We start from the raw sequence: 26,715 nt of genomic DNA, 5'->3' as shown, positions 1-26,715 counted from the left end.
TTTTAGACAATTTATCGCTAGTTTGTTTTGCAACAACCGACAAACGCGAATGATTTATGCATTTATGTGACCAATTGGTTTTTAGGTAATTTAAACGGACAACACTACACAACAACAGACAACACTACTCATCCAAGTGCATCAAAATTGCTAAGCCGATGTTGGAATATATGTAACTCATATCTGTATTGTTGATCTACATGTACTGCTAACTCCTTCTAGCTGTAGATGAATCTCTTTAAGATTCTGATTCTGGAACGTGAGTGCCTGGATGTCGATAATGAACTTGTGAGTGATTTAATTTTTTTATGTCGTCCGTGTATGAAATAGTCAGTGCCTGGATGCAGCCTTCTGTCGCCTGTTTTTTGAACTTCTAAACTGGTGAATGGCTGGATGTCGCTTTCTGTTTCTGTTTCTGAACTTTTCAGAGACTTGATATTTTTTCATCTTCTGTTTCTGAACCATTCAGTAAATGGATGTCGCCTTTTATCGCCTGTTTCGAAACCAGGGCGTGAATGGATGTTGCTTTCTGTCGCCAATTTCTGAACCTGAGAGTTACTAGATGATGTTTCTTTCGCCTGTTTCTGAAGTATTCAGTGACTGGATGTTGTTTCTTTCGTCTGTTTCTGAAGTATTCAGTGACTGGATGTTGCTCTTTCGTCTGTTTCTGAAGTATTCAGTGACTGAATGTTGTTTCTGTCGTCTGTTTCTGAACTTTTCAGTGACTGGATGTTGTTTCTGTCGTCTGTTTCTGAAGTATTCAGTGACTGGATGTTGTTTCTGTCGTCTGTTTCTGAGGTATTCAGTGACTGGATGTTGTTTCAGTCGTCTGTTTCTGAAGTATTCAGTGACTGGATGTTGTTTCTGTCGTCTGTTTCTGAAGTATTCAGTGACTGGATGTTGTTTCTGTCGTCTGTTTCTGAAGTATTCTGTGACTGGATGTTGTTTCTGTCGTCTGTTTCTGAAGTATTCAGTGACTGGATGTTGTTTCTGTCGTCTGTTTCTGAAGTATTCAGTGACTGGATGTTGTTTCTGTCGTCTGTTTCTGAGGTATTCAGTGACTGGATGTTGTTTCTGTCGTCTGTTTCTGAACTTTCCAGTGACTGGATGTTGTTTCCTTTGTCTGTTTCTGAAGTATTCAGTGACTGGATGTTGTTTCCTTTGTCTGTTTCTGAAGTATTCAGTGACTGGATGCTGTTTCCTTTGTCTGTTTCTGAAGTATTCAGTGACTGGATGTTGTTTCTGTCGTCTGTTTCTGAAGTATTCAGTAACTGGATGTTGTTTCTGTCGTCTGTTTCTGAACTTTTCAGTGACTGGATGTTGTTTCCTTTGTCTGTTCCTGAAGTATTCAGTGACTGGATGTTGTTTCTGTCGTCTGTTTCTGAAGTATTCAGTGACTGGATGTTGTTTCCTTTGTCTGTTTCTGAAGTATTCAGTGACTGGATGTTGTTTCTGTCGTCTGTTTCTGAAGTATTCAGTGACTGGATGTTGTTTCTTTCGTCTGTTTCTGAAGTATTCAGTGACTGGATGTTGTTTCTGTCGTCTGTTTCTGAAGTATTCAGTGACTGGATGTTGTGTCTGTCGTCTGTTTCTGAAGTATTCAGTGACTGGATGTTGTTTCTGTCGTCTGTTTCTGAAGTATTCAGTGACTGGATGTTGTTTCCTTTGTCTGTTTCTGAGGTATTTAGTGACTGGATGTTGTTTCTGTCGTCTGTTTCTGAACTTTTCAGTGACTGGATGTTGTTTCCTTTGTCTGTTTCTGAAGTATTCAGTGACTGGATGTTGTTTCTGTCGTCTGTTTCTGAACTATTCAGTGATTGGATGGTTTTTCTTTCGTCTTTCTGAACTATTCAGAGACTGGATGTTGCTTCTTTCATCTGACTTGATATTTTTTCATCTTCTGTTTCTGAACCATTCAGTAAATGGATGTCGCCTTTTATCGCCTGTTTCGAAACCAGGGCGTGAATGGATGTTGCTTTCTGTCGCCAATTTCTGAACCTGAGAGTTACTAGATGATGTTTCTTTCGCCTGTTTCTGAAGTATTTAGTGACTGGATGTTGTTTCTTTCGTCTGTTTCTGAAGTATTCAGTGACTGGATGTTGCTCTTTCGTCTGTTTCTGAAGTATTCAGTGACTGAATGTTGTTTCTGTCGTCTGTTTCTGAACTTTTCAGTGACTGGATGTTGTGTCTGTCGTCTGTTTCTGAAGTATTCAGTGACTGGATGTTGTTTCTGTCGTCTGTTTCTGAGGTATTCAGTGACTGGATGTTGTTTCAGTCGTCTGTTTCTGAAGTATTCAGTGACTGGATGTTGTTTCTGTCGTCTGTTTCTGAAGTATTCAGTGACTGGATGTTGTTTCTGTCGTCTGTTTCTGAACTATTCAGTGATTGGATGGTTTTTCTTTCGTCTTTCTGAACTATTCAGAGACTGGATGTTGCTTCTTTCATCTGATTTTTAACTTTTCAGAGACTGGATGTTGTTTCTTTCGTCTGATTCTGAACTATTGAAAGATTGGATGTCGCTCTCTGCCACTTGATTCTGCAATTCGCAATATAATAATAAAGGTTGATACCACTGGCATGCCTGACACGCATTTTAATATGTACATGATATAGCTGGAATGTAAACAACATTAACTCCCTCCTCCTTCAGTACAATGACACTATGTTATATTGTATACTACTGGCTTACACCTACCAAATGTACCTTACGTCTTGAAACACGCCGTCTTGACCGGTAGATGCCACACTGTTGTAAATACACAATTTGCGCAAGTTTATCTTGGATTTGGGGACAAAATTTGTATTAACTACAAAAGAATGATAATAGGATTTGCAATCCCTGGAGCGAGGAGATTACCGAACACCAGTAAAGCTTCAACCATTAATATTCGAGGGTTGTGGTGGCAGTGGCAGTGGGGGTTAAGGTAGGGGTGGAGGTGGAGTTAGTGGAGGGTGTCGAAGGGAAATTTAAAAGTTTGAAAAAAAAGAATTCTCTCAGAAACTACTGGAGTAAAAAAGTCCTGAAAACAATGTGTTGTGAAACATAAGTTGTCCGGCGCCGCCTCAACAGTAAAAAAAGACTTTATGTCTTGAATCAGTGACTGGCCAGAAAATTCTTTCTCTGAAAACTTCTAGACTTTCAGCATATGTAATGGTCGGCCTCCAGTGCGGCAAAGTAGCTGGAAATGTAATTTCCTTTTCGAAACAACTGTAGGATGCTAAGCAGATAGGGAACAATTATCGAGTAAACTACGACTCATTACATCGTATTACATAATCTCGCATCAGCAACTTCTCTCAACAGTCTTTATATCCCGTATGAAATACTCTCATATTAAGTGACCAATCAATCATTTTATGACAGGATTTGGTCAATCAGAATGTTTTGTAACCTTAGAAAGGAAAATCACAACTCCACACTAAGGGAAATAGCAGAAATTCGAATTGATCTACTTAACTGCCGAACAAAAGAAAATATACACTTGAAAATTAGATTTGACCAGAAAATTACAAACGTTATCAAAACGTTAGTAGGATTTAAACAGTCGCAAAAACAATGCATACTCAAGGTTCAAAACACAACTATGATATCCGCATCAAATAACCATCGAATAACCATCAAGCATGGGTGTATACGTTCTTTTAACGGGCTGCTTACATGCGTGTGTGTTAGTTTGTGTTTATTCCCTAGCGTAACGAATATACCACTTGATACAGCATTTAGGTAACCATCGTTACATAACTAAACTCATGCGTCAGCCGCTGCTACAAAAACTCTCCTATGTATAGAAACATAAACTAGATTTGCGGTTTACATGTCTGACGTCATTGGTGATAACATTAACGTATTGCGTCTCACAATAACTCCACACGTCTCCATAGCCACACACCTTTGGTTTACATTGAGTTAATCTCTGTATTCAAACACCCTAAGTAAATATAAGTGTATAAAAAATACAAGGGCAACAGGTTACACATTGACCGTGTTCCCAGGCAGGATAAACCTTTGAGAGAGCCACTAACCCAATTCTTGCTGTGCTGTAAGGTAGGGTTGCTTTTGTAGATGGCTCCCATCAACGGCAATTGAGTTGATGTTCTTCGCTATTCAATTACTGTTGTTGCAGCATCCTCAAGCCCACTCAAACAGCTTTTGATGTTGTCAATGTCATGTCGATTTCACCCCACGGCGTAAACTTTGACATTTGATCAAATTTGGATCGATCAGCTATTGGAACTGCTCTCTTGGGTTGATAGTGGCCCTGATAGACACCCAGAAAAGCTCTTCACGCATTTGGCACTGGGGTTAGTTTGGCATCAATGGTGGTTATGGTATTGTAAAAAAAACGCGTCTTTTGATCTTTGCAGTCAGTTTGATCACGGAACCAGTGCTCTGTCATTAACGGGCAAAGGGTAGCTTAATGGTTGATGTATTCGTCTAAACACGGAGACCCTGGTTCGATCCTTCATGTTGATTGACTCTTTGTGTCGTTTTTATTTCCGTTCACCAACTGGAGTGGGATTCAAGGTAGTGATGAAACATTTTTTATCACTTCACTAGTGAGTGGAGTGAGTGAGTGGGTGGGTGAGTGAGTGAGTGAGTGTGTGGGCTTTACACAGTGTGGGGAATCGAACCGGGTCCTCTGCGTATCGAAATGAAAAATGAATGAAAAAATCATAAAATTCTTTCTTAAATCATGCAACTGATACTTCACATGTATAGAGAATTCGTTTCTACACTTACAGCGTCAAGCATATGCCATATGATTTTCACAGTCACCAGACTGAATATGAAAAGTTGTATTCGCAGCTCCCTGCGGAGTATACGCGACACAAACAGCATGGAAGGCCCATTAGGCCGCTTTTACATTACCATCTCACCCTGAAACAGAATCACTGCTCTGTGACCACGGAGACATCTACAACACGGCCACGTCCCTATAGAGACACTGTATATGTTGCCATATGTGAACAGGGCCGACCCCCAGACATGTTCAGGAGTGGAGCGTTGTCTTCCACACCCCAACCATGCCTCAACAGCGTTGCTGAACTTCACGCCCTGGAAAGATCAACGTGTACAAGTGCACGGAAGATCACAACGTTAACTCAATATGAAAAAAAGAACAAATTTCATTGTCACTAGCTGACGAACATAACGTTTGTATAAAAAAAGTATGTGGTAAATCTCTAACGTATATATAGAGATTATTATACGAGCATGGGTGTCATAATGATTTTACGAAACTAATGTTCGAATTTTTGTATTTTACGAGTGAGAGCGAGGGTTTCGTAAATAACTTTTAATAAGATTATGCAATGATTAAAATGTAAAACTATTCAGTATGCCATCAACAAATAGTATATACGTGTGATTAGCATAAATACTTTAAAAAATATCATCGACTATTAACAATTGGTTTCGCCGGTTGGATTTAATCGTAAAATTCTTCGGATGTTCATACATGTGTAAGAATATATATAAGATAGCTACGCGATAAATAGCAAAAAAGAATGGTTTATTTCACGATAAAGCATTGTTCCATCAGGACGTCATTTCTGGAAATTCGAATAAGCGCTCGCAACTTGATGACGTCATAGACCGGACGACGTGAGAGTGAAGTGTCTCGTGACTTTTGTCCACAGATTTAGCTGGATTACGCGGATAAACGCAGTGGCCGAAAGGCCGCATCCAAAAGTGGGAGAAATATGACAATCGGAATCAGGAGAAAAGTACAGATAATCGACGTGAGGATTGTGAGAATAAACGGGAAATACCAATCTGAACCACCAGCGCCCCTTTATTCTCCCCGCAGTGTACGATAAACACACATTGTACGATAAACAGCGACCACGAGTCGTTGACTTCAGTCTTAAATTCAAAAGACCCCAAACACAATTGATGGCGAATTCATAGAGACACGAACTGTAATTGCTGCCGATTCACTATAAACGCATCCGCCGAAACATACTCCACTGGACGAAAAAGTAAAACATCAATGAAAAACTATATGAAGAAACTAATGAAAATATGCGATGACACTAGTTGTTCACGAAACGTCAGTGACGAGAGCATATGCTCACTTATCCAGCGAGCATGTATACCTTACTGTTGCCAACGATACTGAATGATTGTTCAGGTTCTCTATTCAGGTGCGGGATATTTTATTGCCCAAGTATATAGGAACCGTATGTAACTGAGTCCTGTCCATTTGGCTACAGCGCATTATCTATAATTTATCTATTTCGCAATTGACAACATTGACATCCTGAAGAAACGCTTACGGTTTAAAAAGTACTTTAAGGGCAGCTTCATCATTCGTAGGAAAGGGGGATGGAGGTAGGAGTGGCACGGGTGGCCCAGTCGTCTAAGGCGCCGCGATTCGCCGTGCAGATTTGCGTCCCTTGGGCACGCCAGAAACCTATGATTTCGGGTTCGAATCCCGGTTCGCCTCTATTATGTTTCTAGATTTGTCAGCACCATACCTGTTGGTTTCACCGAAGTGGTAAACGTCTGAGACCTGCATCACTTCGGGCTTTCCTTCCACATTAAGCTGACACGCCGTGATATAACTGGAAAACTGTTAAACCCAACTCACCCACTCACTCACCCACTCAATGTTACCGTAAACGACCCTTAACTGATCAACAAAATGATAGCTATATATGCCATAGTCGTAATTCATATTTCCTTTCGTAGTAGGATGAGGTTGGGCTCGTTTCACAAAGCTGTCTCAACGCAGTGAATGTCGTAACAGTATCCCTCAGCCTAATGCTTGCTTTGTGGAACGGGTCCCTCGTCGTCAGGAGTTGGTAGAAACGCGAAGCAAGCATTGCTGGAGAATTGGTCTTATTTTGAACAATTACGCATGAAAATGTGAACCACAAATAATGGCAACTTTGTGTACTCGTTGACCTTGTCAGATCTTTGTATTCAAATGATCCATTACACGGTAACCCCTTTATGATTCCAAAAGCAACTCTTGACGACTACATAACCACACATTCGCTTTGACAGTGGAGATAACAAATGGTCGGGACTAATACAAATTACAAGTAATAAAATTTGCATGATTTCTTGAGTGTAAATTCGACTGATATGTGTCAACACTTAAACCATTCTCATGCCAGTGAGAAAACAAACGAAGCAGGGTCACATATAAATAATATTTACAATTAGTCTTCATAGGATCTTGTTTCCAGAACGTTAATTATGAAATGATTAAAACATTGCACAGTGATGAATCGTTTCTGAATTTCTCCTGTCAGCTAATTAAAAAAAGGAAGTGTTGGGTTTTGACGTAACTATGGCTCACCTCATGGTCTAAATTCTCATCATTACATTATCAGAAACGATTAAATGAGAGACTAAACGTGAATATATTAACACACATTGAACTCGTATCGACCAGTCAGCTGATGCATCCATGCAATATAGAGTAGAAGCAGAAATTCAATAATCGACCCTGCATTCCTTTACACCAGAGCATCAACTTGCGGCAGAGAGAGAAAAAGATCATTTTGTATCGCTCCAATTCATAAGCGTCCAACGGCTTTGCAGCGGAAGTTAATCTGGTGAGGAATGCTTCAATGGACCTTCCGGAATTTGGGAAACAGGAAATGGATTAACACGTGACACCGGTACCGTAACTTGCCGTGAATTAACGTACTTTGAATTAGCTGTGAATTAATTTGCCATGAATTGACTTGCCGCAAGGTCCAAAGTAGATTCAGACGTTAGGACCAAGGCTAAGTATACACTGACCCCCATTCATCTCGTTGTTACACATCCTACTTGACAGATAGTTGACGGTGGCAACATTTTAATGTTCTTTGTCAACCCTTATGGTTTTCAATGGGAGGAAATATTGATGAGGGTTATTTCTGTGCCTCTCACTGCTAATGGCTGCCAGATTGATGGTACCGCGCACAGCAATAATCATTCGGTCAGTTCACTCGCAGATGAAGCCTTATTGACGAAGCATAGTTCTTGATTCAGGAACATTGATAACATGCGACCGTTTCTGTTTCGCGACCTCCTAATGGAGGTCAGATCTCAAGAACTACATTTTAAGTTTGTGTTTTCGAAACATCTTCGAAAAGTAGTGAAGGTCATTTATTGAACTTAGAACGTCAATGCTCGGCGGTGTGTGTGCGTGCGTGCGTGCGTGTGTGTGTGTGGGTGTGTGTGTGTGTGTGTGTATGTGTGTGTGTGTGTGTGTGTTGCTCCACGGCTTAGTCATTGGTGCCCTGTACAAAATATGACACGGTGTCTGTGTGATTAAAGAAATCATTTACTGCCAGGAATATCTTCATCATAGCATATGAGTGAGTGTGTGAGTATGTTTTTTACGCCGCTTTTAGCAATATCACGGCAGGGGACATAAGAAATGGGCTTCACGCATTGTACCCATGTCGGGAATCGAACCCGGGTCTTCGGCGTGAGGAGCGAACGCTTTAACCACTAGGCTACCCGACCGCCTTCATAGCATATGAAGGAGATGAGAATAAAAGAGTTTTTTTAGGACATGAATACAATTTTCCAGGGTTGCTAATTTAGTCGAACCTGGCTCTCTGTAAGCCTCCTGTGAGGACGCTATCAAAGTAAGGTTCAAACAAACAGCAATAAAACTGTCTGTGATAACGCTTGTTGAATCGAGATCAAGCTACGTATGTATGGTTACCCGTGTTACATACAGATAATATAGACATTGAATTATTTGAGACAATTAAATAAAAGCGACAAAGCTCTTTCCATAAACAAAGACCCGTGAAGATTCTGGGGTAGAATGGGTCTTCAGCAACCCATGCTTGCCGTAAAAGGCGACTATGCTTGTCGTAAAAGGCGACTAACGGGATCGGGTGGTCAGGCTCGCTGACTTGGTTGATACATGTCATCGATTCCAATTGCGTGGGTCGATGCTCATGATATTAATCACTGGATTGTCTGGTCAAGACTCGATTATTTACAGACCTCCGTCATATAGCTGGAATATTGCTGAGAGCGGCGTTAAACAACAAACCAACCAACCAACCATAAACAAAAGAGATATTTCCATAAAGCAAGATTCGGGCTATAAGCTTGTGTTTGTGATCACTTTGAAATAGTGGTTTATAGAACTTTTCCTCCCCTACGGGAGGCACCCGACACAAACAGAAAAACAAAATACCCAAAGGATTCTTGCTGAGTCATACATATTCATCGTCTAAATCGATGTAATTTAACTCAAGGTAATATCGATTTAATTAAGTTCCAGTGTATATCATATCATAAGTGTTGATTTGTCACTGACTCAGCTGATGGGCCGATAAATCCATCTGGAATGTGGCTTAAGTTTTTGAGTCAATGTAAAGTAATTGACTTGTCCTCAGAATGAATATAGTTTAGCGTTAATTTCACTAGCTGTGCCCTCCAAGCAGGGCCAAACATGCTTGAAGTGCAGAGTGAAACAGCAGAAAAAATGTTAGCTCCCAAGTTATTCATAGTATGCAAATAAACGTTCATTTGCCCGAAAATACACATCGCTGTGCCATGGAAACGTGTTTAGACTACAATAGCACATCCTTGATGTTTTCCGCAGAATCAAGCCCGAAGATCAGCCAGGAAATAACAAAAGTTTTTCTTCTGCCTAAATTTAAATTAATTCTGGGGAAATTCTGGGGAAATCAGGTAGACAGTTAAATTGTTGCTCTGCCCAATACCTACATCAATAACTACCCTCCTGCAACACGTGTATGCCACCTTAACTAGATGGGACAACTCTTGGTTCAACTATCTAGGGTGGGATGAGTGAATAAATATGGTTTTACGACGCTTTTAGCAATATCACGGCGGGGGACACCAGAAATGTGCTTTCACACATTTTACATTGTGCGTGTGTGTGTGTGTGTGTGTGTGTGTGTGTGTGTGTGTGTGTGTGTGTGTGTGTGTGTGTGTGTGGTTGCGTGTAGTAGTCATAGCTAATGCCGATTTTATAGTGTGAGTCCAACCTATGCCGCAGTTTAACATGAATATCCTACTCAGACGCAGTATACTGACTCCGAACCGACCAGCCCTTGTTTTAGACCCTTAATACCGAGCGTCAGGCAGGGTAACAACAAGTACCATCTTTTAACGTCTTTTTGGTATGACGATGCCGGGGATCGAATCCCCGACCTTCCGCTCTATGGGCTAACGCTCTACCTCTAAGACCATGGTGGCGGTCCAACTCTTCTTGAACTTTGTTAATACCCTGCAGTTAACAAATTCAGATTCAACACGGCTGAAAATGAGAAAACGAACAAGATATGAAACACATTATTGGAAGTCATCAAGTTGATTGTCTATACACCCCCACCCCCTTACAACTGTAGTCATGAGAAATTTCCTTCTGTGCCTTCCGCATGTGGAATGCTCGTCAACTCGGATATTCTAGGCACAGCTGGAGAGTGAGTGAGTGAGTGAGTAAATATAGTTTTACGCCGCGTTTAGCGATATTCCAGCAATATCACGGCGAGGGATACCAAAACTTGTCCCATGTTGGGAGTCGAACCCGGGTTTTCGACGTGACGAGCTAAAACTTTGACCACTAGGTTTGCCCACCATCCTAGCTGGGGATGACTTTCTTACCGCGTGCTGGTGTATTTTATATGCCATCGGTCACAGGATATATAATGTATCCCGGAGCCATGCTGCATATTGATGACTTGATTTGTTGCATCTGGCATGACTCGAGGGGAAACTAAGCTTTAAACAGTCATTGCTTTGTCTGATGCATACTCGATTATGTACAAGCCGTCATCACTTTCCTGGAATATTGCTGAGTGCGGAGTAAAACAAAATGAGGAACAATTTCTTGCAGACGCTTTTGTGTTTCTTTTTAAATAAATGTACTTTTTGCATAAATATACGTTTGAAAATATTCACTACCTTCGAACCAAGGATCATAAATGAGGGAGAATTTGGTATTCAAAACCACGAATATGGATCCTGGCTCGGTTAAGGCAGACATCTCGGATGCGCCTCTTCAGAACCACACGTGTCTCGGAGCATAGCATAGCATAGCATAGCATAGCATAGCATAGCATAGCATAGCATAGCATAGCATAGCATACAGATGCGTTATTGTGGAACATACCATCATTAAGGTATGCACTGGGTTAAAATGATTTTTCTGAAACGCATGGAATACCATTGTAGGACGTCGATTTAGTACATAAACTGTCCACGATATAGGCGGAATCGTACAATGGACTCTGCTTTTAGCAGAGATGTCTTTCGATCATTGAAAGGGATTTGTCGCTTTTATTTACAGCACTCCATGCCTTGACACGTTCATTAAGAAGCCACTAGGACAGTGTCGAGGTTAAAAACCCAGACACGATGGCATTCAACAAACAGAGGATTAGGAACCTGTCTAAGATTGGCCTTAATTGACTTAATCTGACGCAGCTTTTCAATAGCGGAAGCAGTCTTTGGCTCCAAGGATGTCTGGCGCCCACAGCAGCTATAGTGACAGATATGTCTCTGGCCTCGCCGTACCTACTTGTTAGGTAATCTATCATGATCATCTACCTCGGAGCTACTTCGAAAGAATGCTTGCATCTTCAGCTGTATTGGGATTAAGTAGGATTATATTGGTCTGTACAAAAACAAACTTTAGGAACTTTGTTAAGTTTTCTAGAGTGTACATGAAACCTCATAAGTTCTTTTTAAAGTTCGATAACTGAACTTCACAGCAGAGGAAAGAGAATGTAGGAAATTAGAATTGATGGCATCACATTAAAATAAAGATGAAAGTGTCTGACTGGGAATACATTAAATGGTGAGGGAGGTCTTACCCCTGGTATCATCGCTATTTGATAGAGATTTCATAAACACATGCTTACGCTATACAGTAAACTACGGTTATAACGAACTCAAAGGGACCACCAGTTTTAGTTCGTTATAACCGTAGTTCGTTTAAAGCATATTTACAGCATAACTACAGCAAATAGTCGGGACCAAAAAGTAAGTTCGTTATATCCGTCAGTTCGTTATAAGCGTGTTCGTTATAAACGTAGATTACTGTAGGAACTCTGCTTTAAGAGGACATTTTCTGATGATTATGGAAAGGGTTTTGTCGCTTTTGTTTAACGTAACCTTATAGTATAGACAGGTATGTTACCGGCAGTAATCAGGTTTCAGCTTCACGGATATGTTACTGACAAACCAAGGATTATATTCGTGAAAAAAACAGGATTAAAACCAAATGAAAAAATTACAAAAGATTTCTTGGCGTTAAAATGACCATTCTGTTTTGCCTGTAGATTTAAACCGAAAATTAATAGGAGGTCACGCCTGCTAACGGACTGATTTTACCTGACTGGCAGAAAATAGACTGTGCGGGGCTTGTGTTTATCGCTGAACGATGTCACTGATTCCTTATTGCTGTCTACAATGTCAAATAGTCTGGGAGACAGGACCAGATGGTAATTTTCATTTAAACTTTAAGTGTAGAATGTTCCAATATGGAGGAAAATTATCCTTATATCATTATCATTAATAAAGAATATGTTGACAGCTGGTCAAAGCCATACTTTTTTACCCAACAACATCACCACCACCACAACAACAACAAAGTGTGTTGGCTGATGCTCTGTAGATCCCATTTTGACTGTGAAACGTTGTGCGGCAATATTACCAGATAGGAGTTATCTCCTCTTCTGACCTTCACCTTCTGGAAAAGTAAACACAAGGAGATAGTTCACAGACACAACATGCCATAATGGGCTTTTACAATGTGGATTCCGCATCAGCATCATGAATTTTGATAAAATGGTCAAAGTTTATTGTAACATTCAAGATGGATTGTTCAACTTGTGTATGACATGTATTTGTCATTGGAAATCATACAGTAATGGAAATAAAACCTACGTTTAATGTTCATATGTTACAATTGCCAAAGGAAATACTGCACATCATGAGTAATATGTGGTAACACTTGTGTGTCCTATTGCTTAACACTAATGCATGTTTCATATAAAACGCCAGCACGAGATAATAACCAGTAAAAGGGCGTAAAAGGCACAATAACGGTGAAAATTATATGAATGGATCACTGAAAATCTGAGGTTCTGTATGGGTTGTGTAAAACTGAAACTTTTCACTAATCCATCTTCTCACTGAAACTTAGTATGTTGTTCTTCTGTTTATCGAAAGAATCGATAAGATATGATTATTGTACCAGGTCATGGTTAGATGAATGTAGATCACATATCAAACATCCTTGAAAGGGCCTCATACACACTCACTGCAGTCACATCGTATACCTCCAGCTAATTTTTGTGACAGAGTCGTCTGTTGATCAATATTTGAAATCTATTTTATCTCTTGAAAGAAATGTTTGTATGTTAATAATTTTAATGTTATCAATTTTTCTTATTGCAAGGAAAAGGGCTACAGAACGTTTTGTAGCTAACAAAAAGACACAGTTTGATATTTTCATTCAAACTTTCAATATCACCCATAAACATTTCATCCTGAATAATTTTCTGCTTACATTAAAAATGTTCTATTATTATTGACATCGGTATTTTGCAAAAAAGGAATTATGGAATTGTTTTTTCTTTCGAAGCTATTTGTTCTCAAGAAAATGATTTTAAAAAATATACGCAAATATATTTACACTTTAATAATTTAAAAAAAATACTCAAACTAATACAAGTATCAGACATATATTATAAAGATAATTGTTCTATATTTTTCTGATTGATATTTTAGATGGATGTGTGTTTGAAAATGAAAATATTAAACAATTCCCCAAAAATATTTATATTTCATGCAACAAACTGTGAAAACGGAATATTAATTTTATTCTAGGAAATGTAGGGAACGGATTTCTAGAATACAATGTGAGTGGAGCATTGAGCGTCACATTGAGTGGTCTAAATGATCTAGCTACCAGGTCAAACGAAGGGCAAAGTGCCCTTGTGCTAGGCCAAATCTCAATAGTTACATAGACTGGTCACATATCACAAGATCGTATGAAATATCGATGAAGAAATTTTCTGCGGGGAATATTCAACTAGTTTGGCATATACAATATTCAGCGCCTTACAATATCTGGCAAGAGGTGCTGTGATCGGCTAACAGAGTTGTCCAGTGAGTCAGATGTATACCACAGAAACAGATTCATATCTTGGAGGTGAAGTTTCATTTATACATCCACTCAACAAAACTGCACCAATGTTATTATTTCCATCTGTTCCAACACACAGATTTGATCCTCCATGCAAAAATACTCTCATTCGAAAATCCGGAACAAAGTCACCTGAATTTTCAACAGATTTGACCCTCCATTCAATAAAACTCTCATCTGAAAATCCAAAACAATGTCACCAGAATTTTCAACAGATTTGATCCTCAATGCAAAAAAACTATCATTTGAAAATCCGGAAGAACAAAGTCACCAGAAGTTCCACAGATTTGATCCTCAATGCAAAAAAACCTCTCATTTGAAAATCCGGAACAGCAAAGTCATCAGAAGGAATCCAGTTCTGAAATTAAAGACTGTGAACTCTTGAAGTGGCTTTTTCGAATTGCAATGAATATCAGGACAGACGTGAAGGCTGCTTAACTTTGGATCATGCACAGATGGTTGTTCAAGAAAGTCTGTACATCCTTCTCAGTCGTATGTGTTGGTGTACTGTTGATGAGGATACCATTGCTGCAGGGAACATTTCTGTGAAAGACAAGTCCGAAAGCAATTCTACTCTAAATATTTAGCAGATTGCTTTTCTGAGTGTCTTTTTAACTCTGCACAATGTATTGCAGTGCACCATACAATACACAAATGGCGTTTGTCGGCAAGTACCATACATAAACAACAACATTTACGTTTGTGTTAAGAGTTGGATACTGTTCCACAAAGAGAACGGAACTTAGCTTCCAAGATAGTGTCTTTTATTGATTTGTTTCGTAAATACTACTTTGCTCATCCCCGTCAAAAAAAATAAGTCATGTATTTAAAATGAAACATGCATTTCGAAAATCTTTGTGAACCCAATATTAATACGTCTTGTTTTATTTTCTAGTTTGAATTGTGGTAAACCGTTTGAAATATTTCTTCAGAATAATTCTCACATATATTTGTACACTAAAGTGATTACAGTCCTGTTTGATATCGATTGACAGAAGAGAATCCAGCAATTATAATGTGGCTGGTCAACATCACATGTACATTCAATCGTTTTCTTCTTATAGTATTTGCCAGTTCTACTGAAGTTTTAACGTCGCGTTGTGGTAATTGTTACAGCAGATAAAGAGCAATGCGTATGGATGTATATCAGTTCCATATATAGTTAACATACGCCCTTCAACGTGATGAAGTTCTCATCCCATTTACATATATGTGTGTGTTAAAAAATTATACACTGGGCAATAAATCATGCATTCGCGAACACCTGGTATAATCGCTAGTGATTCATAAACACATGTTTATGATATACAAATAGTCGATTTAGAACAAGCGACTCATAGGTCATAGGTTCCTATGAATATGGAAAGGGTTTTGTCGCTTTTATTCCAAAACTTTCTGAAACTTTCCAACCTTTCGAATCCAGAATTACGTTCCAAACAAAGCTATATCTATATATTGGTTATATTTTGTCATTCTGAAACATGCACCAAACATTCTTTGCCATATGTTATGCAGTCACAATATGGAAAACAAAAGCTCTATATTTCCATGACAAGTCAATGCTATCCAATGGAATCTGGAAATAATTTTTGAAATGACACATGCAAAATGAGAACTGATCTTTCATTTCTTGTTCTTCCCAAAGCATGGACACATAATATTCCCAACGACAGTCAGTATGTAAGTATTACATGGTAATGTTAATATATACCGACAGGGATGATCTATTTGCGTGTGTACACTATGGATGCTACGGACTGCACGGAATTGTTACACTATTTCCCTTGAATACATATGACACTCGCGCTGATGTAATACTCACTGCGCAATCCGTGAGCGGATTCTCAAACAATACATAAAGTAGAATGGATATTGAGTCGGACATGGTGATTTTGACACACTCACATCACCTTGAAGCAGGAATGGACTTATAATCTTGTAAAAAAGACGGTTTTATAATTATGTGTGGATACCTCTACTGTGTGAATACCAACCAATGCGCTCGGCGTAATTTTGAATATTGTATATCTTGTTCAAACACTCCATGAGTAAGTGTTGTTTAACGCCGCACTCAGCAATCGAGTCTGGATCTGACAATTCAGTGATTGACATCTTGAGCATCGATCCACGCAATTGGGATACTATGACATGCATCAACCTGACGAGCCTGACCAAACGATCCCGTAAATCGCTTCTTACGACAAGTATAGTCGCCTTTTACGGCAAGCATGGGTTTCTGAAGATCTATTCTACCCCGGATCTTTACGGGTACAGTGAGTGAGTGAGTGGATTGGACGTTTTGCGCTCTTGTGAAATCCACAGTGAAACCCTTAGTGAAATCCACGAGCATGGCCATTGTGCCTACAGATCAAGCGTACAAGTATTGGTTTCGAACCAATAGCACTGGCATGGCCGATCTACGAAGACAGGACAGTGCAAATTATTCGAACATGTTGGTTGGTAGTTTTGTCTCCAACCAGATATCACTGCTGAAGACATCGCAGCTCCTGTTTCAATAAGCCTCGTCGGAGACTACAGTTGCATCATACAGTGCATATACTGCATAGAACACTGCGAACGTGTGCCGGATTTCAGGATTCATCCCTCTTGGGATGCCGATTCTATCAATGAAACCACTGTAAATTTCATCCTTGAGACCACAACTCAAGAAGGTATGACTCCCTAATGAATTGATATTGTAAAATCATTCTCTTGGTTGGTATATTGTTAAAGTAGACACAATTTATGGATAACAACTTCTTTATTACTGGAAAGGCGACATTTCGGAAAAGATCCTTATACCGTTGTCAAGCAAGACTGAATGAGGTACATAGTACAGAATATGCATAGTAGGTGGAGGATTAACAGTAGACAATTAACAGTAACAACAATAGCATACATGAGTGGGATAACATGAGTAAGTAATGGCAACAGAAGGATAATATTGTTAAAACATGACGGACAGAGAACACATAGATGGAAGCCAATGGGACATGAAGCCAATTAGGTGAGGTGAGGTGAGGTGAGGTGAGGTGAGGTGAGGTGAGGTGAAATTGGGTTTAAACTCGCGTCCAAGATTATTGCACTTATATAGCGACGTGCATGCACGTGTGTGTGTGTGTGGTGTGTGTGTGTGTGTGTGTGTGTGTGTGTGTGTGGTGTGTGTGTGTGTGTGTGTGTGTGTGTGTGTGTGTGTGTGTGTGTGTGTGTGTGTGCTAGTACGGACTAATGCCGAGTTACAGTGCTAACTCACTGAGATACCATGCCGCAGTTTAACATGAATACCCCGCTCGGAGTCAGTATACTGTGTCTGAGTGTATACTGACACAGTATACTGACTCCGAGCCGACCAATCCTTTTTTTAGCCCCTTAATGCCGAACGTCAGTCGGAATCGAACGCCGTACCTTCCGCTCTCCGGGCAGACGCTCTACCACTAGACAACGGAGGCGGTCTGAAGCCAATTGGACAGGATAAGTTTGTATAGGCGTAGTGATTATTGCTTATCAAGTTTGTATGTATGGGTGTAGTGATTATTGCTTAACCAAGTTTGTATGTATGGGTGTAGTGATTATTGCTTAATGAGTTCAAAGTAGGCATGGTATATTGTTATCGTGAGTGATCATAGCTCCATTACTAGGTCAGGTTATCAGTAAGAATGAAGGGCAAAGCGTCCGAATATTTAGTCGAATGCATGTACACATAACCGATAAAGTCATTCAAAGTTTTTTAAAAGTATTTCCTAACATTTTAAGTTTTAGCACATTTTAAAATGTTCTTTAAGAAATCGATTAAAAACAAAACAAATATCTTTACAAACGAACCACCCATTGACATTACAGAAAATATGCTCGCGGGATAAATCTGTCTCAAAAGTTGCTTGATCAGGGTTACAGCATTCAAGGCCTTAGTTATTAGAAGTTGACAAAATGTTTAATTGTAGACATGTGGAGAACTTTTCTAAATTTAAAGCATCAGTGATAACAATTGTGTCCGATGCAATTGCCTATTTTGACTTCTGCCATACATGTATGTTCCCATGTTTTGTTCTTAACAATTGTCTTGCCTTTGCATGTGTTTGTGACAGGTGCCAACCATCATGATTATTTGATAGTGCTCGTACACCCATACCGGTGATGTCATCGGAATCGTGCAGCGGACACTGCTTTTGGCAGATAATTCATATGATCATGGAAAGAGTTATGACGCTATATGTCGCAGGTTAATCGCTTGGTGAAATGTGTATAGAGTAGTACTCTGCCCACTATTTATAATCCAAGGAGATTCGGCAATGACAGTAACAGAATGAATACGGACACCCCCAGTGGCAAGTCGTTGTTATACAGATTGAGTTTACAAACAAACCTTATCTGCTGTAAAGTTCAATTTAAAATGATCACCGAATGATTCTAAAACTAAATATCCAAACGCAAACACACGCTTTTCTCGTTTATGTAAAGGAACATTTGCCGTCTATTTATGAACGATTTCAATGCTTAAAGACCCCCACAAGCGTTTAATTTGTTTACGTGTGAAGGTCATGTGGAATTTGAATGTTCAATTGTTTACAAAGAAAAGCCTAAATATCGAGCTATCGGAGATCGATATTCAGTTATCATGATTAGTGTTAGGAAGGGATCCATACCAGACTAGCCAAAACATCGTTACAGCTAAATTACTATCGACATTGTTCGATTCGGTTGTTGACTTTATTTCGTCCCAGAGAAACTTTACAAAGTCTAGACCCTGGTCAAACATCTAGTGTACGATTCACGTTAAACCCAGATATACGTACTGACTTTAAAGTCCTCCAACGTTTGAAACGTTTTCTCATTCTGAGAACCAATTTGTACTACATAAATAGTTGGTCATATGTGATGACTTAGCGGAAATTGACGTTTCCTTTCCTTCTTTGCGTTTCCGTTTCTTCTTCAGGTGAACATTTGCCCTTGCCCTTGCCCTTGCATGTGTTTGTGACGGACGGCATCGGGGGAGTACATTTCTAAATTTGACGCTTCAGTGACAAACATGATGTCCGATACAATTCCCTATTTTGACTTGTACCATATGTTCCCGTGTTTATACAGGTGGACAATTTACTTGACTTTGTGTTGTAACGTGTACCATCTTTGGAACAATCAACGCTCATCGTTTTGCTAACATCTGGTATCATCACTGTTTGGAAGTGATTCATATACACGTGCTTATGATACAGTTATCATACAATGGTTCTAGTAAAGAGTTCTTATGATAATGATGGAAAAAGCCTTTGTCGCTTTTATTTATATACGCTTCAAGAAACGTAGGAATCATGAAATATTAATGTTTATACCACGTATTAGATCAAAGTTAAGTGTTGACGACAAATATCACAAGCAAGAACGTGTATTCCTGTAAATCTAACACCAAAACACATTCTATAGTTTGCAGTAGCGCCACACACATGCGTATGGTGTCATTCCTGATTTTGACACTTTCAAAGAAGGTCGATCAATGTCTGTTGACCATTATTTCTGTCAATCTTACTGATTCTGCTAATCATACAGCTGTGATTTACTTGCTTTCATTCATTGTTTGTGTATGAACTATCGATGCGGCGTCTGCAACGCACTGAGTTCCTCCGGGCTATTGGCACACTGGAAACTAGTAGAAGTCAGCGTGCAGTGGCCAATACGTTCAATGTTTCACAGTCTGTGGTTAGAAGGCTATGGAACAGGTATCAACAAACCCAACATGTTGACGATCGACTCCGTTCAGGGCGTCCCAGGTCAACGACAAGAGTACAGGATCGAATGATCCGAGATCAGGCTCAACGAAATCGAGCTCAGGCGGCGAATCAAATTGCTGCAAACTTTCATCACCGTTACTGGAATACAAGTTACGGGTCAGACGATTAGAAAACGTCTACATTCATGCTCGACGGCCACGCGTTGTACCGCCTCTACAAATCGTAATATTGCCAACAGACGTCATTGGTGTACACAAAGTCGAAATTGGGGTTATCGTCGCTGGTCACGTGTCATGTTTTCAGTTCCGATTTACTTTGCACTTACTTGATAGGCGTGGTCGTGTCTGGCGATGTCGGAATGACGTCCAGCCGATGTCAACCTGAGACCTCATCAGAGATTTGGCGGTGGATCGGTCATGGAGTAGGGTGGCATCACTATGACGTGCTTTTAATTTAGGTGCTCAAATGATTTTATGCACTTCGCGAGGTAAGATCCGTTTTATAACACTATAAATCTTGATTATTGATCAGATCGCCTTGACTGGGCGCCACCATTTTGTTTGCTTCAAATGCAATTAAGAGGTGGAATCTGACTCGTCAAAAGGAAGGACATGAAAGGGGCATAACTCGTCATAGCAAGTAAGGGCGCTACGATCGTAACGTGATTTTTCCAGCCTAGTTGGGCAAGGGTGGAAACGGAACTTGGTAACTACCTTGCCTCGGGATGATGGGGTCTCATTCGAATCATCATACGAGGGTTGGTCAAGCACTTCTTAGCCTTACTAACTGTCAACTATGGGCCATAAGAAAGTGAAATAGTCAATGTAGTACATTGTTTAAGTAGTTCATTGCAAGTATATTTGGTCTGTTGAGGTCGTTTGTATATTAGTGACAGACAGTTGAACGTGATAGAGGTCCAAATGGACACAGAAATGTAAAAGAACGAGTACCGAGCAGTCATCAAGACTTGGAAAAGTACTCAACTTCCATCAACGAAAATTCAATCACGGAGATAGAAAAAACACTGGTCTAAGCCATGGATCCAAGGAAACTATTATTCATGAACATTTACAGATGAATAAGTCACTGTAAATTTTGACATTAATGTGTCTCCAAATTAATACGACTGCTGACACCAACCACAAAATGCGACTCCCTTACCCCATCCCCAGTGGAATCATATATATCCTCACCTTAATCAAATCAAACAGCAAATATCACCACTCCTTAGCGCCGAGTAGAGCACTCCCGTAATAAACAATAAACAGTGTTTTCCGAAAAACAACACACATTAAAATACATTAAGAAAGTTCAAAGGAAATAAAATAGTTGGACCAACAATAGTTCACTGATTAAGGAAAAAAGAACTGACATTGACAGAGAAAATTAAGAGCTGATTGAGGAGGATTTCGTCAAATTAAAAAAGATATTAGTAACGGGTTATGAAACATGGGTCTACCACTATGAACCCAAGTCAAAACGTCAGTCCATGGAATGGCACCATTCCACTTCTCCGGCACCAAAGAAATTCAAGTCTTCAAGATCAGTGAACAAAGTTATGGCCACTGTATTCTAAGATGCAAAGGGTGTGATCCTTGTTGATTACTTAGAAAGTCAAAAGACGATCAGCGTTGCCTACTATGCAAAGGCTGCTGTGCGGCAACGTGGGTTCGAAGAGTTTTGGGGGTAACGATAACACTGCTGCGGATGCAATCATACTACCCAATGCTTTGTAGCACTGTGTAGGGATAGCTTTGTCAAAAAGACGCCACGCGATGACACTAGAGACTCGCGTCTCACGTGCGGGTAGAAGCAGTAAAACATTATCTTGTATTCAGTATTATTGCCGCAATTGTCCCGTTAAATAGACACACTGACTATGTGGCGCTATGATGCTTATAAACCTAAGCGATGTGGGCGGAATTTATCAATTTATAATCCACGCTCTCTCCCCACAACTTGTGCCACACCTTGTATATATAGTCTGTGGGCACATAGCCACATTTAAATGCCATATTGTAAATTTTCCGTGTTTTTCTATATTATGTCTGCAAGAATATTGTTCATGTCTGAAGTTTTCGTTGTCCCATCAGCGCAGCTTATCACAAGATGAGATAATATATTCATGCATAATTGTATTTAATCAGTGCGGTGTTTTAGTGATCCATTCATACAATTGTCACCGTTTTTTTGCCAATGGAAGCTGTTTCAGCGGAAATTGAGACCCGCGTCTCTCTGCTTCAGTGTAGCAGGAAGTTTGAAGTTTCGCTGTCGTACTTTATCACAAGATAAAACAGTGCGATTGTTATTAAATAACTACAGCAATCTGTGTGCAAGGGCTTTACACCTGTTGCAGCTCCTGATGAGATAAGAGTTCGACAAAAGCAGAGTGCCGATGTTATGCCACACTGTCTGAAAGGATATATCGATTTGATGATGTTTGAAATAGCGAGGCTTCAATTAAAGATATTACAAGCAGAGGTCACTACGTAAATATATCTGTACATTAACTTTATCATATATTACAGGGTGAACCCAGTCATCCAAAGGCACTACAATTCGCTGTGCAGGGTTGCGCCCCTTAGTTGTATCAGAATCTGATAATGGTGTGTTCTAATCCTAGAATCGGGATCATTGCGATCCTTATCTTGTCAGCACAATAGCAATGCCGACTGTAGAAGGCGCTGTAAATCAGCTGCCCAATCGTCAAAAGTAGTTGTTATTGGCTGTGCAGAGTTCCGCCCCTTTGTTGTGCCAGAATCCGATTATCGTCTGTTCGAATCCCAAATTCGTGCTCACGATCAGAACAATAGCCATGCACATAGGTTCCACTGAAGTCGGCTTTTGTCCAATTTTAACCCGACTGAAGTCATGTTCATCAAAGGGACGTTAACGATAAATCCCTTAATCATTAATTGGGTACAGCAATAAATTGATGAACATTATGTACGCAACACTGAAATCGGATATTGACGACGCCTTACGAATACTAACGACCAATATCTATAGACACGCATAGTCTGTTGGCTTAGAACCGACGATAGACTGCGAAATATAATACGATTTGATGTCAGATTAGTTTTGAATGATTTCTTTGAGGAATTCAAGCCAAGACGGTGGCACTTCTTGGAGAACAGGTATATCCAGCTTTGGGAATGTTGCAGTCACAGTCACTGAGGGCCTCAGAGCTGCAAGAGATGTTGTCTGTCTGCATACCCATGCACTATCTGCTAAACGATAACCCATCAGGAGATTTCCGCACTACACCCCAGTGGCTGGCTCCCGTCAAAAACGGTTTTATGAAATGTCAAAATATTAATACGTAGTCTAGACGAGGGCGAGATATATAGTATTAATACAGTTATTTCACATAGAGTAAATACAGAGTTTATTACACAGAGTCTGAACAGAGTTTATTATATGATTTATACATATAGTTTATTTCAAAATGCAACGAACACCCATACAGTATGTATATACTGTGAAGATAATATAAGTGTGTCTACAGCACTTCTTTTGAGGGCTGAACTACTTAGTTTGTAAGTCTATGGTCTGGGTTCGAACTTGCATTGAAATAGTTCAGTGCCGCGTAACCTTGAAGTGAGGTTAATTTTATAATGACCACATAAACTGACGAACAAAAGAAACGTTACCAACCTAAAACATAGCAGGGCCATCATAAAGGAAGATACTAATAATAATAGTGAGATACCAGAGTGGACTTTCTATGGTATCTGACTGAGCGAAAGCGGTTTAATAAAGTGTTTGTACATATCTCTCGCTCTCATGAGATTGCTTCAGTTCTGCCTCGTAGTTGCAAAATGAATGACGTCTCGCGACCTTTTAATGAATGAAAAAAAGTAGTTCCGGTGTGACAGAGGTCACAGTTATCTAATCAAAATAAACGAGGTCAACCTTGTACGACACAGGTGTGACGTACGGATTTAGTATCTTGCCACCTGTATCTTAAAAACGATGGTTATAAAGCTTACGAGTTATACCGTGAATGAGAACGAAAATGAAGGTATTGTGGCACGTATGAAGGTCACCCGTCACAAATAAGGCAAGTCAATTGTTCACCTGAAAAAAACCATGGAAACATATGGTACAAGTCAAAATAGGGAATTGCATCGGACATCATTTTTATCACTGATGCGTCAAATTTGGAAATGTCCTCCACATGTCTACCAAAAACCTTTTTGAAAGCTTTAATGAGGCATTGAATGTTGTAACCTTGATCAAACAACTTCTGAGCATGAGGTGTATGGCGCTCTTTGAAATCTTGGTAGAAAGAGCATGCTCGATTGTATCTCAAAAGTTGTGGAATGTAAACACCAAAGGCTGGAGCTGCTGGACTATTGTTCGACATGAAGGGAAAGCTGACTATTGAAAAGTTGAAGTCATCCCTCTTGTCATACAGTCTTGTGGAGAGTGTTTTGTCACTCTGAATTTTTATGCATGGATCTAAATATGAAACAGATGAGGCTTCAGGTGATTAAACCAGTGGAAGGGAGTTGGCTATTTGATTGTTATTAAACGATATCAGATTACCGACATACCTGAAGCTTTAGTTAAACTTCTTGGCCAAATTACCTTGTTTTGACTTTGCCAATCCGAACAAAAATTCCGAATCATATGCATAAAGAAACAGATCCGCAAGAAGGGGATCACAATTGGTGCCTATGGGGATGCCTACTCCTTGCCAAAATGTCAAATTTTACGTAGATGTTATCAATGAGGAAGTCCAATATAAGAAAAGGGATTTGACTCCATTCGTCTCAGAGGGCCTGTGCTCATTGATGCTTGCAAGAAGGAGCGAGTTGTGCTTAGATTTGACGGTCAAGGCGATCCCATAACTTGTTCTATATGTGATAAGTCTAGTACTGACCAAGACAAAGCCCCCATGTAAGTGGCAAACCCGAACTCTTTTACAAGACGTTCTCTATGGGGCCTTGCGTTATCTGGCTCAATCTGGATCCGTGGGTTCTGTTGCAATAACAGTAGTACAACAAGGTAGAGAACATGGTCAAGGTGACGCTAACAAGTCATATTTCCTTCCCAAATCACCACATCTGTCTTAGCTTGGCCACATATGCCTCCTCAAACCATAATGCCGCCATCTCCAAACGGCTCGACGTCTTGAACGCAACAACGTGACGTTCGTTCTCTTCGTTGGTGGTCGACACAAACTCCTCCATCTGCTCACGTCTGTGAACGTGACTCTTTGCCAGTTTCTGTACTGCCGGTGTCGCGGCGTTCGAGCCCATCGATGTACTCGACGACGGTGTTCCTGAGTCAGCGTTACGCCTTGTAAAGTGATCTGTAAACTCTGATATTGTATCGACACAGCCTCATGGACACTATCCAGCGGCATTTCACTTCAAACTGAATTGCTACAGATCTAGGTACTGTAGCACGTACATTACTCAGCTTATTTTGGTTGTGTTTGAGCGATTGATTCTCAACCATTTTGTAACACTATTCGGAGGTGGGACCCAACGTATAAAAAATCAGGTTGGTAATGTTTTCTTTGCTCGTCAGTTTATATCATGTAGTGAATGGAGCGTTCGCCTGGAGCATCACCATCACTATCGCACGTACGTACGTACGCATCCCTCCTCCCACACATACATACATACATACATACATACATACATACATACATACATACATACATACATACATACATACATACATACATACATACACACACATACTTACATACAAACACATACTTACATACAAGAGCTCGCCTATGAAAGGATTTATTTTCTGTTAACTTCATAGTACACGACAGCTGAATTATATAAACGTGTATATAACCTTATATCCATCTATACACGACATTATCATGACACCATTGCTAGTTTTATTAGGTTTTATGACTTACAGCGGACTTATAGAAGACAGACGTACCCACCATGGTATGAGCCGTCTTCCCCAGGCAAGGGATTGGACTGACCAGTTTCCATCCACCCCTGCCGAATCCGGAGTTACATTTTGGCTGGACTAACGAGTTTATGCACAGTCCTGTCAAAATGCAGATTTCATTCGACTGCAGGATTTGCAAAACATGTGCACCGTCAACTGGGCGTTGACAGATATTTTGCAAATAGTTTCATGTTTTTAATCAAGTGACTGGATGAACTTCGTAGGGTAATGCCCGTTGTATTACAATAAAATAGATCTTGATGAGCAATTAGTGATATGACAGATGGAATCTGATTGGTCAATAGGAGGGACATAGAAGGGACATAACTCTAAATAGCAGATGATGGCGCTACGATCGAGCCTGTAACTTCCAGCGTAGTCAGTTAAAACCCTTGCCTTGGGAAGATGGACATAAGCGCACGTGGACCTTCAGCAACCAGGTGAGCTTATAGCACATCCAGTTTGCTTCAGCTTAAAACAGAATCCACGAGGGTCATCGTACATGTTCGTACAACCACCATAGGTAAAAGCTGGAAAGCATGTACTTTTAACGTTTCACAACCACCAACACTTCATCTTAAACATCCCTCCACTCTCCAAGGGGTCTAAGGTGCCGGAGTTTCGTCTAATTCTCTGACAGGATCCAGCGATTGTGAATTCGAATGCCCAATTCGCTTCAGTCATGACCCTTGGTCTGTCAGCACTAAAGCTGTTCTCGTGGTGTTTACGTATCTATCACATGAAAAAAACATTACTCTAGGGTTTCCTCCCACACGCAATGGTATATTGCGGCGTAAACCCAAATAAATACCGACCTGTGAAGATCCGGGGTGGAATAGGTCTTCAGCAACCAATGCTTGCCAGAAAAGGCGCTTATGCTTGTCGTAAGAGACGACTAACGGGAT

The 26,715-nt window shown here is 40.1% G+C and overlaps 1 protein-coding gene across 1 annotated transcript; it reads right to left on the bottom strand.

Annotated features, from left to right (window-relative positions):
- Positions 1-821: 821 nt before the first annotated feature.
- LOC139450949 (clumping factor A-like) lies at positions 822-25,146 on the bottom strand. The gene is made up of 2 exons (XM_071232773.1): positions 24,947-25,146; positions 822-1,806 (listed from the first exon to the last, which is right to left on the bottom strand). Exons 1-2 carry the CDS (start codon positions 25,144-25,146, stop codon positions 822-824), a joined length of 1,185 nt encoding a protein of 394 aa, XP_071088874.1.
- Between the last annotated feature and the right edge of the window lie 1,569 nt (positions 25,147-26,715).

Source organism: Haliotis cracherodii, unplaced genomic scaffold (genome assembly GCF_022045235.1).
Source record: "Haliotis cracherodii isolate W230 unplaced genomic scaffold, xgHalCrac1.p SCAF_8, whole genome shotgun sequence".
NCBI classification, from domain to species: Eukaryota; Metazoa; Mollusca; class Gastropoda; order Lepetellida; family Haliotidae; genus Haliotis; species Haliotis cracherodii.
This window is presented reverse-complemented; position numbering and strand designations above follow the sequence as displayed.